The sequence below is a fragment of the Rhipicephalus microplus genome, chromosome 3 (genome assembly GCF_043290135.1).
Source record: "Rhipicephalus microplus isolate Deutch F79 chromosome 3, USDA_Rmic, whole genome shotgun sequence".
NCBI lineage: Eukaryota > Metazoa > Arthropoda > Arachnida > Ixodida > Ixodidae > Rhipicephalus > Rhipicephalus microplus.
Window position 1 is genome coordinate 46859982 of NC_134702.1, and position 14861 is coordinate 46874842.

Genomic DNA, 14861 nt, shown 5'->3' on the forward strand with positions numbered 1-14861 from the left:
AGGTGAGAAAATGCAATGGCATCGTGCGACAAATCTCTAATTCCGCTCGTACTGTACGGATTCTAAAAATTTTCGCGGCGGTGAATTCACGATGAAATAAGCTCCTTTAGTGTATAAATTCCATGGTTACTTAAAGAAAGAGTTGCAGGACCCCTTAAATATGAGGCAGCCTTTCGGACCACGAGTGCTACATGTGAACAAGGTCCAAATAAAGCAAAAGTCAGAAGTTCAAGGCTTCAAAAGATGATAAATCATTTAACAGGTTATGCTCTACGTGACGGTGCGTGCACTTGTTTAATTATGTGCACATACTTTCGTCGAGATGTATTGTACTTCTGCCTGGCTTTCAATTATACTATACATGATATTAACATTGCATTTACGTACAAATTGCAATAATTGACTCAAATAAAAAGCCAGTAATGCAAAAAAACCGAGGTTACAGTCATGAAAGCGCTGCCCGAAATGGTTGTGTGTGATCTCAATTTTCGTAGCAAATGCGTTCCAGCCATGTTCACCGCTAGTCCCGGGAAAGATCGGAGTTTGTTCAGACTAATCTGGACATACGCTAGTAACACGAAATACTAATGGGTCTAGCAAATGTTATTTCATTCTGGCGCACACGCAGGGTGTAACGACGGCTGGTACGGCCCCGAATGTTCGCAGCGGTGCAGTTGTCCCGCCGGGACCCGCTGTCACCACGAGAGCGGAGAATGCCTGTGTCGTCCCGGCTTCAAAGGAAAACAGTGCAACGAAGGTATACAACGCCGCAGGACTCAGGGCTCGGAGAAACCGCCGTACAATGTATAAGTCATGCTGAACAGAACTATATATGGCAACAATGGTGTTGTCTCAAGTCTGTTAAGAGAAAGCGAATCTATCCCTGAGTATATGACTCTCTCGCCCTGTTTTAGAGAAATGAGAAGAAAAAGAAATGTTTCATTAATCCAAAGAGAAACCGTGGGGTCAAAGAGACTGGCCAGTTCTCAGTTGCATCTCGCTGCAGCGCCGAAACCTGTATTCTTTGTTTTTTTTTTTTCGTTTCCAGACGCATTGCATGTTCATTAAACACCACCCCAATTTCTCAGCCCCGTGACATACAGTCATGTCGCATATCAAATGCATCAAGCCGCGTCGTTCTTGACAACTTTCAGCATGGTGTTTCAAATAGGAAAGTTTCTGAACAGCATAAGTAAGCAAAAAAAAAAGAAATAATGAAACACTGCATTGCGTTGTTGAAACATCTTTTCTTAGAATTGCATAACGACAGGCTCAAACTGCCGTGACAATTAAACTTACGTAGCTAACGGAACATGCGAAAAGGGCGTGCACGAACATTATACAAAACAAAGTGTGCATCGGCGTTGATTACCACTTCGCAGTGCTGTCAGACGTGTATTAGTCACTTATGTTCCGTCTTTCCAGCTTGTCCCATTGGCTCATATGGAACAGACTGCAAACGGAAGTGCATCTGCAAACACGGACATTGCGACCTTGCATCCGGAAAATGCGACTGTTTCCCTGGGTATACCGGAAGCATCTGTGACGAAGGTTAGTGCTCGACAGTACTCGTTCGCATAGTTGCGTAGTTGCTGCACAACCTCCACATCGCTGCGTCATAAATTGTTTGCGCGACATGCTGGTGTGTTAACAACTACTCAGTGGTCCAGAAATAGTCAGTAGTTGTAAGCAATAACGTTACATAAATTGCGATACGAGAGCCTTCTCTTTTGTTCAGTACATCGAAATTAGCCAGTGACCGAAGGCGGTTCACTTATTAAAGTTGTCACAAATACCAAATGTAACAACGCCGAACGAAAAAGTTCCCTGTGCCTCAACTTTATTGTATTCTAGCGACCGGACATAACTATAATTAGACAGGGATCACAGTTAATCTATGTGCCGTTTTCGTTTTCAACTCTTTCAGATTGCCCTGACGGTAGTTTTGGAAAGTACTGCAACAGCTCCTGCAACTGCCAGAACGGCGGCGTTTGCAACTCCACCGACGGCAGTTGTCAATGTCCTCCGGGCGTCACCGGAAGGCGTTGCGAAAAAGGCATGTATGGCATTGAAAATGCTGGTATATTTCAGAGAAAGAGAGAGGGAAAATGAGAAAGGGAGAGAGGTAGAAACGAAGGAGATAAGCAGGGAGGACAACCAAGCACTAGGCACTGCGCCGTGCTCCCGACCGTGTTGTAGAAATTAGGTGCCTTTTCTCATCTTCTAACCACTACCACCCCACCAAGCACTAGCTCGTTTGGATACCCTGCACGTGGGTTCAGGGAAATGAGGAATAATAGATAAGATAGAGAAGAGAAAAAACTGGAAATTAACAGTTTGTGGTAACGCGCATGACACGAACTCGAGCTGGTGACGCACAGACTCCCTGTGAAGCCCGGTCATCTTGAAGGAGCGCAATGACGCTTTTCGGGCGTTGTGCATGCAGGAAACGGTGGGATGTGAACCCGGGGTTTTCTGGGAGTTGTCTGACATTCTACTCCGCTTATAAGAGGAAGTTAAAGTGCTGGGATACATATACTATTCTACTCCGCTTATAAGCAGAAGTTAAAGCGCTAGGATACACGTACTATTCCAGTGCCGTGTGGGAGAATTGCACGGGAAGAGAAATGGATGAAAAAGACTCCTGCCGTTTTCGTTATGCCCATTTTTTTAATATGTCGTCTCTAACAACGCTGGCAAACCCCAAGCCCAGCAACCAACTGTAACCCGACTACATACAACCACAAAATGAACTCGACGGTTATTTAAAAAAAATTAAAACTAATTTACAGTTTTCATGGATCTTATATAGAGATCTTGAAGCGTTTGTGACGTTACGGCTAGTGGTTTTGCCTGTACCGTGCCGGCAGAGAGAAAAACGGTTGATAAATCTATTTCATTGAGTGTTGTGATGTAAAGTAAAACATAGTTGTTTGCAGATAGTGTATTACAGTAACAGAGGAAGCGCTTAAGGTCATGCGGGCATAGCCTTTTCGTAAGCATACCGAAGACTTCGTAGCAGAACGTTCGTTGGCTTTTTATATATTGTTCGCATAACTTTCTTTTTTGCGAGTGAAAGCGAATTGTAGTGTGTACAGTTGGGTTGTTGGCGCCACTTTCAGAGTGCCCACCCGGCACGTATGGTCCCGGATGCTCCTTGAACTGCTCCTGTTCTCACGGTCACTGCGACTCGAAGACGGGAGCGTGTCTCTGCTCGCCTGGCTTTCGAGGATCGAGGTGCGACAAGGGTGAGCACGGTCCTCGTCAAGTGAAACGCTAACGGTAAATGGCAACGTGAAACGGTGTCACGTGTTTCAATCAAATCAATTCAATTCGAAGTCCCATCTGCGTCATAGGGATGTATGCAGTCTTGGGTGAAAAGCGAAACCGTTTGTGGATAGCCAAAGATCCCTCATGAGGCGTACAGTAGAGACATACAAGTATGGCGGCTGCAAATGATACCTTAACGTCAAGCCAGCTTGTTACATGCATGATAAAAAGGGCAGTGCGACAATTTGAACCTTGTTTGAAGGGTACACAATATATACATTCACCATGGTACGTACAGAGTATTTGAAATGTAAGTAAATACAGATAGTAATTTGTTAAATCGAGCAATTTGATCTGCAGAACTCAAATAAATAAATAAACTTTCGAAGCTCAAACAAAGCTGGACCCTTGTTTCTGAACACTTATCTGGTTGCTGCTAGGTTGCGTCTATAGGGCTAGGAGATGGAAATACTAGGTTGCTTCTGGGTTGTTGCCATGCCTCAGCTAGGTGGTGCTAGCTAAGCTGTTTCTCCGTTCATTTTGCACGCAACGCCGCGGTTTTGTAATTTTCGAACACCGAAAAGAAAGTGCGTTCTTAAGATCAAAAACGTGCGATCGTTTCCAACAGAGTGCTCCAATGGCGACTACGGTCCAGGCTGTTCTCTCAAATGCGAGTGCCAAAACAACGCGTCTTGCGACTCCGTGACCGGAAGGTGCAAGTGCAAGCCGGGATTCACGGGACCAACTTGCTCGAGAGGTATGCGACCTGTCGTCTTATTGCGCTAACTGTATACGTTTCAAACAATTACTCCGTGTATTACATGCACAACTTTGTCTTTGCGTCCGTCGCGGCGGTACAGAGGCTACGGCGCTCAGCTGCTGAACTGATGGTCGCGGGTTCAATTTCGGCTTCGCGGTCTCATATCGATGGGGATTAAATGTTTGAGGCCCGTGTACTCGTCAGTGCACATTAAAGAACGCCACATGGTCGAAATTTTCGGAGCTCTCCTCTACGGTGTGGCTCTTAATCATATCGTGGATTGGGCAGGTATAACCCAATATTATAATATATTGTATCAAGTTGCATTATATATATTATCGAATGTTATATCACAAACTCCGTATTTGCATCTTTGTGAATAGAATGATAAGTGCTCAGGTTATGCTTACTCGTTACGGTATGTCGATAACTTGTTTACCAGTATTTCCGCACGTTTCATGCTGCAGGTGTGTTTGGATGAATTCCCGCGTATTTCGAAAATGAATTTGATAGTTATTATCGCCTCTGTCGTTGTCACTGTTGTGCTAAATGACTGTGGCACATGGCCTTAGTCATCCTGGTCACGATATCGAATAAACCGGTCACATTCTTCATGCCGGTCACATCAAACGATTGCAATCGCGTCTATTAGATGGCATCGTTTCCATTTCTGATCACTCCCTCTTTCGTCATTCTTTATCAGCTCACCTACTTCCCGATAGCCTTCCCTAGTCATCTCATCTATTTTCCCTCCCTACGACTTTCTGTCTCCACGTGTGAAGATGCCGCCGTATTCCAGCAGCTTTTTTATTTTTTTGTCACTTTTTTTAATTTTACAGTTTTTGATAGTATTGTATACCTTTCCCACATTCGCTATTTTCTCTTCGTGATTTTCTTATTTCGATTTCTTTTTTTCTACGTTTCACTTTTGTTCCGTTTCACTGAAGAGAGCTGTTATTTTGCTTTAGTCTTGTTCATATATAGAAAATTTTGTTTTGTTGTTTTGTATTTTTCCTGTTATAACCCGCTCTCCTCTGTAATGCTTCGGCGATTGAGAGTAACATAAATAAATAAACAAACAAATAAATAAATAAATAAATAACAATGACATAGCAAGGGGAGAGAGGATTCTGTGTTGGAGAGGCGGCCGAAAGTTTTAGTTTTTCGAAGTTTAAATATACGCGCACATATTCACACGTACTAAAGCGACCCCCCCCCCCCCCCCACACACACACACACACTTCCTCAGAAAAAGCAGCAACTGGCTATCGCTCCAGATTCAAAGAAGGAAGTTAGCAAGCGTGAAAGGTCTGATTTCGAATACAACTTCTAGAGTGTGAGACGTAAAAAATACATAGGACGTAAAGAAGACACATGCGCGTTAGACGGCGTGCATGCGCCGTCGGGAACATATATGGCACACGATGGTAATGATACAAATACCATTTTGGTGGCGTACGGAAAGCTGGGTTCGCCTTGTAATTTGTGTGCGCGTTAAGAAGACAGCTTTACAGGAGAGATAGTTCCTGTCAGGTGTGGTGGAATGATTCTCTGCAGGCCAAACTTTAGTTGTACCTGCTCTTCTTCTTTCCGGATTATTAATTAAAAATAAACTTAAATATTGTGAGCAGCTTTGATCGCTGTGGCACTTGGCGTTTTTTTTCTTAAGCCACGCGCCTTAAATGGCCTGTGGGATCTCCTTCGGCAGCGCGATGAACTGCAATGTTAACCCAAGGAACACCAGGGCACACGAACACTAGTGTGCTAATGCCACTACCAGATACCCAAGTGAAGTATGGTCACGTCCATGTTCTTTAGAGCACAGATCTTAAGGCCTGACCACACGTACGCATTAGGTGGCGGTAGTCGTTAGAAGAAGACAAGGCGCCTAGTTTCTGCAGCCCGGTTGGGAGCACGGCGCAGCGCCTGGTACGCATTACCGCGCGCAAGCGCGTTGCTTTTTGACGCGGTGCAACACCCTCTACTTATTAAGAGAAAGGGCGCGCGGCTATGCGGAGATAGGCGCCTTCTCTTTCTCACTCCAAAGGGAGAGGGCACGACGTCACGTCAGAAAGCCACATGCCGGCGCGCAGTAACGCGTGTGGGTGGTCAGGCCTTTAGGCGTCCGTTTCTGCGTTGAGCGCCATTGGCGTAGTGGTAACCGTATAGAGCGAACGAGGACGAGAGAGAGCGAACACGAACCGTAGCGGATGATGAGCAAAGAGAGCGTGGGGACGAGGGAACGACAGCGGCGAGGCGACAGGTTCCGCTCCGGCCACCCGCGGCGCCACTTTAGTGCGCGCCGTCGTGCGGTCGCTGATGACGTCATCAAGAAAGTATTCGGCGAGGACTTCCACCGATACGGTGCGTGGAAATAAAGCGCTACATGAACGGAGGCCTGTCTGCGTCGGCTGTTGTGAAACGCGCCCACGCGCTTCTTTTCACGGTATCCCGGTTGACGAGGCAGTCGCGCTGCGCTCCGTCTTCAGCAGTTGATGTGAAGTGGGCTGCACGAAATTGTACGTGCCAGTCACGCTACTCGCGGCATTCTCTTCTTGATGTGAACCGTGTTGCTACATACAAAATAGTCTCTGCCAGTTATTTGTGAACGATGAGAGCGACACGACAGGTGGAAGTGCGCTGCTTGTAAACGAGCTGCCGCCGACGCCCGAATCCAGAGGTGCGCGCCACCGAAGCAAAACTTATCGCAAAATACAAACACATAGACAGCTGCGCTCAAAATCTGCATTAGACCGTATCCTAATCGTTAAAGGTTTTCTTTTCTCCTTTTTTCAGAATGCCCGAAGGGCACTTTCGGGGATTACTGCGTGATGAACTGTCACTGCCAAAACGGAGAACGCTGCGACCCAAATACAGGGCTGTGCAGCTGCGCTGACGGCTTTCTGGGTGAATCTTGTGAACAAGGTAAGTGAGCGTAGGGATCTGGCGGTCGTTTAGTTTCTAACAGCAGAACGTTTTAGTGACCAACGTGGATCCCTTAGGACCCGTCATCCGCACTTTCTTAATTCATCTGCCAGAGCGAAGCCTCACTAGAGGAAGCATGGGTAAAGCTAAGCGGGGGAGAAGGAAGCCTAGTGTAGCGAGCTGAACCTGGTATATAGAGACAGCGTAGCGACATGGGCAGGGTGGTGGTGGTAGTGGTTAGAAGATAGGCACTTAGAAGATAGGCACTTAATTTCTGCAGCCCGGTCGGGAGCACGGCGCAGTGCCTCTGAGTAGGGAGGAGAGCAAAGGCGATGCTATGGCGGGTGCGGAGCAGCTGTGGAGAGAAGGACCAGCTGATAACAATTCTGGAGAAGCTGTGTCCCGCCTTAGTTCTGGCATGCTCGATAATGGCCGAGATAAAGCTAATGCGACCAGCTCCGACGTTCGATGAGCCTTTGCGGCGTTCAGCTGAAGTTGCACATATTTTAAGAGTACGGTACGCACATAACAACAAAAGCGTTAATTCGAGAGGTAACAAGCAGTTAACAAGCTGGTTGTCATTAAAAGGAGGAGCTGGTAGCGCCAGATAAGGTCGTGAGATAAACAACCCGCACTCTATTGTATTTTCACTGTTACGGGTTTGATTGGGCGCTGTTAAAATGGCCGCCCAGACGAGAACGGTCTGCTTGCCACGCAGACTGCCTGTGTTCAATTCTGACTGGAACAGACATTTTTCATTTCATATTTCATTTGCATCATTCTCGATTTTACGGTCACAGACAAGATCGTGATTTTTCGCTCGTAACCAACGACGCCAACGCTGTAATTTTTGCCAGACAAGCTCTCAACGCTCTCACGTTATGACATGGCAGTGTGGTTGGCGTTTGTTTGGGACATTGTGTGCTGTAACATAAAGCAAAAACACGCCGAAGTGTAAGGAACAGAGTACGCATGCTTGCTTTAGGTTTGATTAACACTGCAGCCGTGTGTCTGCCAAGTTCTGTTGGCGTTCCGAGTATTTTTGCATTACATAATTAGGATGTCCGAAGCTAGTACTTTATTACGAATAACAATTATGCGGGAACTATATAGGCACGTCCTCGCCGTCAACGGTGCCGTGCGGTCACGGCATTGACGGCGCATGCGTGATTCGCACGTGTTGGTGAGGTTCTTCGATGGCGCGCGTAGTGCGTTTGGGTGCGAACACGATTAAGAGAAATGAACCACGTCGAGACAATAACGTATTCGAACTAACATAAGTACACGCTTCAACTCGCGTGCATTGATATTTACTGAGCGAGCGTAATTCGACGATTTTTTGAACCACGTTTGACGCAATCTATTCGCTTATGAGCATGCGCGTGCCAGGGGTTTTATTTCGTACGCGCCTGTATAGTAAAGCATGCCGATCAGGCGCAAGCGAACTCAAATCTCCGTCTCTTTCAGCGTGCGATCAGGGCTGGTACGGCAAGCACTGTGCGCGTCGGTGCTCTTGCAGTGGCCACGGCTGTGACGGCGTGACGGGGAAATGCCGGTGTCCCCCTGGGCGAGTTGGTCGTCACTGCGAGAAAGGCAAGTTGCAGGCGTATATATTTTACAGGAGATACAGGGCTGCGTCACTCGGGCAGCAGCCGTAGACTTTTGGTTATTAAAAAGGCCGCAATTGTGCGTGCTATCCCGACAGACGCCAGTAGAGGGCTTCTGGCATTGCACGTGTCATGCTCTCACACTAATACAGCAAGAAAACCCCTTCGAAATCTGAGGTGGCCATTCCCTTACGCGCAGCGTACTTGTAGAGTTACGTACGCCAGATCGGATCGTAAAGGAGTCAAAGGGGGACCCTGCAACACATTTTGAAAATGGCCAGGAAATGCTGCCGACCGGACCGATAGTCTAGGTTCCTGAAAACATATGTGAGCCAGTTGTTATTACGACCCAGCACGCCGCGGCCTGGAATTTACAATTGAATTTCGAAGTCTGGTATAAATCACTCGCTCTTCTCTCAACACATTGTCCAACATGCCCAAAACCAACTAAGTCTACGTCACATACCGAAAATGCACGGCCACTAGTTAATTTAAACATCGTGAGCTGCATAGTTATCGCAGCACGCGGCAGGGAATTGACAATGAAATTTAGAAGTCAGATAACAATCAGTCGCTCTTTTCTCGACAAATTATGCCGCATACCGAAAACCAACTGCGTCACGTACCCGAAATACATGGCCGTTGGCCGAGTTGAACATCGTGAGCTGCGTAGATGTCGCGGCCGCCGCGGTGTGCCGCGACGTGCCTGCGTAGCGAGCAAGTTAGCAGCGCGCAACTTTCAAACAAACTAAGAATAGAAAGAACGTAAGGTCATATGATGCGTGCTGACCTAAGAAATCAGCCTATTGCCCTCTTGTCGTTCCCCTCTCGCCCTTAGCCGAGCAGCTATTAGCACGCTCGCTGGAACCAAAGTTGAGAGAAAGCGTTTAGAGAATGCGGCAAATACCCGTAACTTCCCTCGTTCTTCCCTGGCTTTAAAACTTTTTGCGGCAGTCGATACGTGAAGCAATAAACTCCGATATCTAGTTCATTATATCTTGGCTTGGAAAAGTGTGGCAGGGCCCCCTTAACTGGTTGCCTTACCTCGTATAACATTCCAGTTCATTGTTATCGCATTAATTGCTGCTCCCTTGCGGCGAAACTGTCAGTTTTACCCTTACAAAGCTGCAATACAAAGGCGTAGAAAAAAGTGCCTATATTCTCCTTCCTTCCGCTTACTATAGCTCCGTTTCGTAATTTCTTACAGTCTGCTCGGATAAATTTTACGGTCCGGGCTGCAGCCTACTGTGCAAATGTCCTCGCGGATCGAAATGCAATCCCGCGAATGGTCAGTGCGGCTGTCCTTTCGGACTGTCCGGCCCCCTGTGCACTGAAAGTGAGACAGAAGGTGAGGACGATAATCCTTTTCCAAATCGTGTCACCATCTAAATAGCAGTGCTATAAGCGTTTCTGTTTTTGCCCAGATACTCTGCACCAAGGACCAACATTAACGCAAGGTTGAGCAAATGAAAAGGTAAGTACGAGTATTTACAAAGAACGTCCTAGCTTTCTACTTGCAGCTGCAATGCCTCACATGTGCATCATTCTTACTTCGAGTTACTACAGTTGGGTAATAACAAGCGTTGTTATAGTGAATTATTGCTTATAGCGAACAAAATACGACTTTTGGTTGGTGACGCTTCCTTTCAGTTACATTTATAACACAACCGTAAACTCTACCACCGTGATATCAGCTGTAATGAGGGGATATATGGTTAGCGCGAGGCTCAAAAATCGAACAGTAGCATAAAAAGCAAAATAAGTATTGAAAGACAATTCATAACGACTTCCAAATCGAGCAAATGCGGAAAGCAAAAGAAGGCAAATGATGCATGCTCACGCAGAAAAGCATTTATTATACCATTACAGATCTCAGTTGCCTGTAGAAAGACCAAAAGAATCCTTATCCATTCTAAGAATTACAAATACGTGTTACTTCTCTCAGTGAGCCCTGGCTTGTCACGTATACGACTCTTTGAAAAGACGCCCTAACTCTCTTTCGGGTGCCACATCTCTCCGATGAGAGCATAGTGATCTCCTAAGAGAATTCACATGTGTCGGGAACCATAAAAAAGTCGCAGGACTCTTTACCACCGAGCAGACTTTGGTCTAGGCCATACAGCCCAGGTGTTTTTTTTTTTTAATGAATGCTTCCTATTTTTTTCCAGTGTTTTCCACGTGCATTTCTTTTCTGGTGTTCTTACCACTTGTTTTTCCACTTGGTATGCCTTAGCTAGGTATAGTTGTCCTTATAGTACTAAAGCAATAATGAATATGAGAATTTGACTTTCACGAGTACAACACCCATGTAACCATTTATTTATTGTTCGTAAGAATACATGCTCGTAGAGTTATTGTAGTGATGGCAGTGATTCAAGATGTGGCTGAATATGAAACATGACTTACTGTCAAGAGGCAGGCACAATGTTTTGCTGTTGCATCTAAAGCTTTTCTATCTTAATTGCAGCTTCTCCCAGCATGAAAACAATACCTAGAAAATTTGGCATCTGTTCACTTTCAAACCATTTTTCGCAGCACAGATATTAGCTGAACCTTTTTGCATAGCGAAGCAGGCCCAGTTTTTTTTTTCAGGGGTGAATGTTCATTCATATTTGTATTATAAAGAAAAATTTGCAAAGATAATATGCTGAGAAATCTTACATTTCCAACATTTCCTTTCTTAATGGTATGTCTACACCTATGTCAGAACATCAAATGTATATTTATGTTGTATTCACTTTTATCATTTGGCTAAAGCTACAGATAGTTTGTGGGTATTTTTTGTAGTGTATTGTATATGGGAAATAGAGTGGAATTGGAAGGTCATGATGTGTAACTAGGTTTACAAAAAGGTGTCAAAAACAGCATGTACAATGAGAAGAAAAAAAAAAGGCACAATGAGCTGGGAAAAACTGAGATACTAAAAAAAGCTGTAGTAAAGGTGGCCCCCATGCATGGCACCTAGTGGGCATACATGTGTAAACCTTTTTGTACCATACTTTCATACTGCTCAACCAAGGAGTTGATATAGTCAACATAAGATACCAGCTTGAAGTCATGCATTTCCGCTTCTCTAAGCATGGCAATGAAGCGAAATTCGTTAGCAGCTTGCAATGCCTGTTCTTCGATGTGTTTTAACATGGAGAGACAGACATAGAGAAGTGTTTCTGCTCCCAGGCTTATCACCATCAGCAGTATTGCCGCAATTTCGTCAAAGGAGAGGCATCCCCAAAAGAACTGTCCTATCCAGTGCTTGAGAACGTTGCTGGGCTCGTAGCTGTACATTTTGAATGCGTGGTAGAGTCTTGGCAGTTGGTCCCTGAGAATTACCACGAACAACTGGCGAAAGGAGGCACACACCAAGGTGTCACAGATACCGTCCATGTCGTGAAAGTAGAGAGCGTAGCAGTCCCTGTCACATAAGAACTTGTGGAGTTGCGAAGACTTCACCACGTTTCCCCTCAGTAACAAAAACACGGTTGCCAGCAGAAAGTCGCAGCTGTCCTTTGAGCAAGAGGAACCATAAAAGTGACGTCCATTATGAATGAGCTTCTCGAGGTTCTTCGCGTGGTCTTCACTGTCACGTGACAACAGTCCGAGATGGAGTCCGCACTCGACCGTCAGCTGAATACCATGTTTCTGTTCAGACGTGAGCGATCTAACCGATTGAAGGATGTCTTCCTTGTCGCTGTCCTCAAAGTCAATTATGTCAGAGAACCCGGCAGCTGATATATCGTTATCCAACAACAGAGCTTCAAAATCTTCCTTCATGTTTCTCGTGTACCTCAACCCAATAATGCGAGCTTTCTTACGACCCGTAAATGCTTGTGATGTCTGTGGCAGTGCTAGAGCCTTGCTCCTACTGAATGACTTAATTCTTTCTTCGACTTCATTAGCTTTAAGTGTCACTTCACACAAAATGGGCTTGCCTTCATCGTTGCAAAAATCAGCATTTAGTTCTTGTATACTCTGACACACTGAATATCTGGAGTCAAGAAACACGTAAGTCTTAAGGCAACATACAAGACTTTTAAGCACACTTAGGGCTACCACTAATTGTTCCTCTGAGAGGCAGTGCTCTGAGGCGACGAGAATGACTGCATTCCACAGGCTTCCCGCAGAGTCTTGAGCACTTTTTCCAAGCAGTTTTTTGCACTGCCTGAATGGAGACATCATGTGCAGCAGCTGTTCCTGAACCCTTTCAGGACTTGACCTTAGTTCACACTTTGAGCTCCATATGCACTGGCTTGCACAAAGTACCAAATCATCAAGGGAGTAGTGAGAAGGCATGTGCAGCGTGCAGTACTTCACTTTCTCAGACACATCCGTGATGTCTAGCACAATCTTCTCATATGCTTCAGGGACGGTTCCGACGCATAGCAAAGCCGTTCCTAAACTGGTAGTGAGTAGTGCTTTCACAAAACCCGTCAAACTTCTTTTCAGCTCGTCATCTGCCACGGCCACAAGCTCCGACGCACACGACAGAAGCCTGACGACGCCCGCACAACCCCCGGACAGGAGGTATCCCGGATCTTGGACAATCCTGCCGCTCGCCCTCAGGAAATTGGACACGCACCGAGTGCATAGCCCGTGCTCGTTTTGTCTCTCTATAGCTCGCTTCGTTGAGGACAGTATTATCTGAGGCACTTTGCAAGCTTTGTACATGCAGTTTGTGATGAGGTTCAAGCCGGATGATGAAGAGCATATTGCATCTAGGCATTCAGACAGTATGTGCGTACTACACTGGCCATTCGGGCTACTTTTGCTTGAGTCTACCAGACTGCTGATGAGTGTCTCAGCTTGATGAGGGTGTATCGGGTTTTCGTTGAGGCTGCTAATTAATGACAACACTCTAGTCATGACGTTAAGTAGTAGTGAAAACTTTTCATACTTGGAGCCCCACAGCACTTTGGCGAAAAGCACGACCTTTAAGAAAACGTCGAACCAGGTTTTTTCCGGGTTTCCGCCAGAACTGAGCGAGTCGAAGAGATCCCTGCCTGCCTTGTACGTGAGGACGCGCAAGAGGACGCAAGCCGCGTAAACGTGGCTCGCTGTGTTGCGCTGGCACAAGTCGGGAAACTTCTTGTAATTGCTGACCAGTTGCACGGCGTGCAGCAGAATGTTCGCGTGGTCCGCGAGGCACTCAATGACCACGGCTCGACTCTCGGCCCCGTGCAACCAGTTGCCCAGCCACGCCGCTTGGGTGTCTGCTTTCGCAAATGATTTCCAGACGCGAGAAAAGTTCTCGTAAATGCCATCGTCCATGAGCGCGAGTGTCTGCTCTACGACGTGCCTGAGGGCCTTGCGCGGGAATCTCAGCCACTGTCGCGGTAAGTTTCTGTGGTACACGTTCAGCAACTCCACGACGTCTACGGGGGCTGTGGCGGAGTTGCCCTTTTGTGACGTAGCGGGCGCGCCGCGCTTGCAAACCTGGTCCTTCGCAGCTTGCAGTAGGCTCGTGTAAGTGCGCTCGAACACTACGCCTCCGGATGACATCATTGTCCAGAACAGACGCAACGTTTCGCGCTTGATCACTGTCGAAGGATGCAGCAGAAGAGACCTGATCCGTTCGTCGAGCACGGGCCACTCGTCGCATGCGACTAGGTTGTCGTAGTTTGAAACGTTGTTTAGAATGTTAATTGCATGAAGCTTGGAGGACGGCGATGGGGACCGTATGAGGTTGCACACTTCGCGAATGTGATCGGTAGACAAGGCGACGTCACCTCCCATCAAGGAACTCTCGCTCAGTATGCTCGCTATGGAAGTTGTGCTGTCTCGTCGTGTGATCCCTTCCTTCGACGTGCCCGCGGACTCACGGCGGCCCTGCGCGATAAAGTCTTTTCCCTCGTCGCTTTGGTTCGGGTCCATGCGAAGCAGGTAGGATTTTTGGAACTTGCGCCATCTCTCCGTGCGTCCAACTTGCGAGACGATGTGCTCGACGGTCTTTACGTCGCTTTGCGTTATGAGTTGTTCGATGTCGATGGAAAGGTGCCTCGCGATTGCCTTACTTAACTCCTCACGCTCGTTCCTATAACTCATTTTCTTTTAGCCACGAGGTATGTAGCAATAAACGTTCTTTGCAAAAGCCGAATAACGAAACCCCCATATACTGTTTGTAAACAAACACCGGTTGTCATAGCAACAGAAGAGTAAGTAGCGTCATCTGCGACACAAAGCTGATCAATGCTGATCACAAACTGCTCAATAAAGTTATTTTATGTATCTACATAACCACATCGTTTTTATTTTACAGCAAGCAGGACCAACAACAAATTTTTACAGAATAAAAACAACTTGGC

The 14861-nt window shown here is 46.5% G+C and overlaps 2 protein-coding genes across 3 annotated transcripts in view; one reads left to right on the forward strand and one right to left on the reverse strand.

The window, feature by feature from the left end:
• LOC119161521 (uncharacterized) overlaps positions 1-14793 on the forward strand; it is a 31419-nt gene extending 16626 nt beyond the window's left edge. For both annotated transcript variants that reach the window (XM_075889430.1, XM_075889431.1), the window contains 10 exons: positions 629-757; positions 1426-1551; positions 1928-2056; positions 3123-3248; positions 3899-4027; positions 6827-6955; positions 8423-8548; positions 9770-9910; positions 9987-10036; positions 13006-14793. In XM_075889430.1, the coding sequence (XP_075745545.1) occupies positions 629-757; positions 1426-1551; positions 1928-2056; positions 3123-3248; positions 3899-4027; positions 6827-6955; positions 8423-8548; positions 9770-9910; positions 9987-10024 (1073 nt within the window). In that variant the 3' untranslated portion in view covers positions 10025-10036; positions 13006-14793. The remainder of the gene's footprint in view (positions 1-628; positions 758-1425; positions 1552-1927; positions 2057-3122; positions 3249-3898; positions 4028-6826; positions 6956-8422; positions 8549-9769; positions 9911-9986; positions 10037-13005) is intronic.
• On the reverse strand, positions 10844-14601 carry LOC119175450 (uncharacterized). Its single transcript, XM_037426400.2, has one exon. The coding sequence runs from the start codon at positions 14599-14601 to the stop codon at positions 11524-11526; it is 3078 nt and encodes a 1025-aa protein (XP_037282297.2). The 3' UTR covers positions 10844-11523.
• Positions 14794-14861: the final 68 nt, after the last annotated feature.

Bases quoted from the DNA above. Each gene is read 5' to 3' on its own strand.
- LOC119175450 (XM_037426400.2), bottom strand. From the start codon at position 14,601: ATGAGTTATAGGAACGAGCGTGAGGAGTTAAGTAAGGCAATCGCGAGG.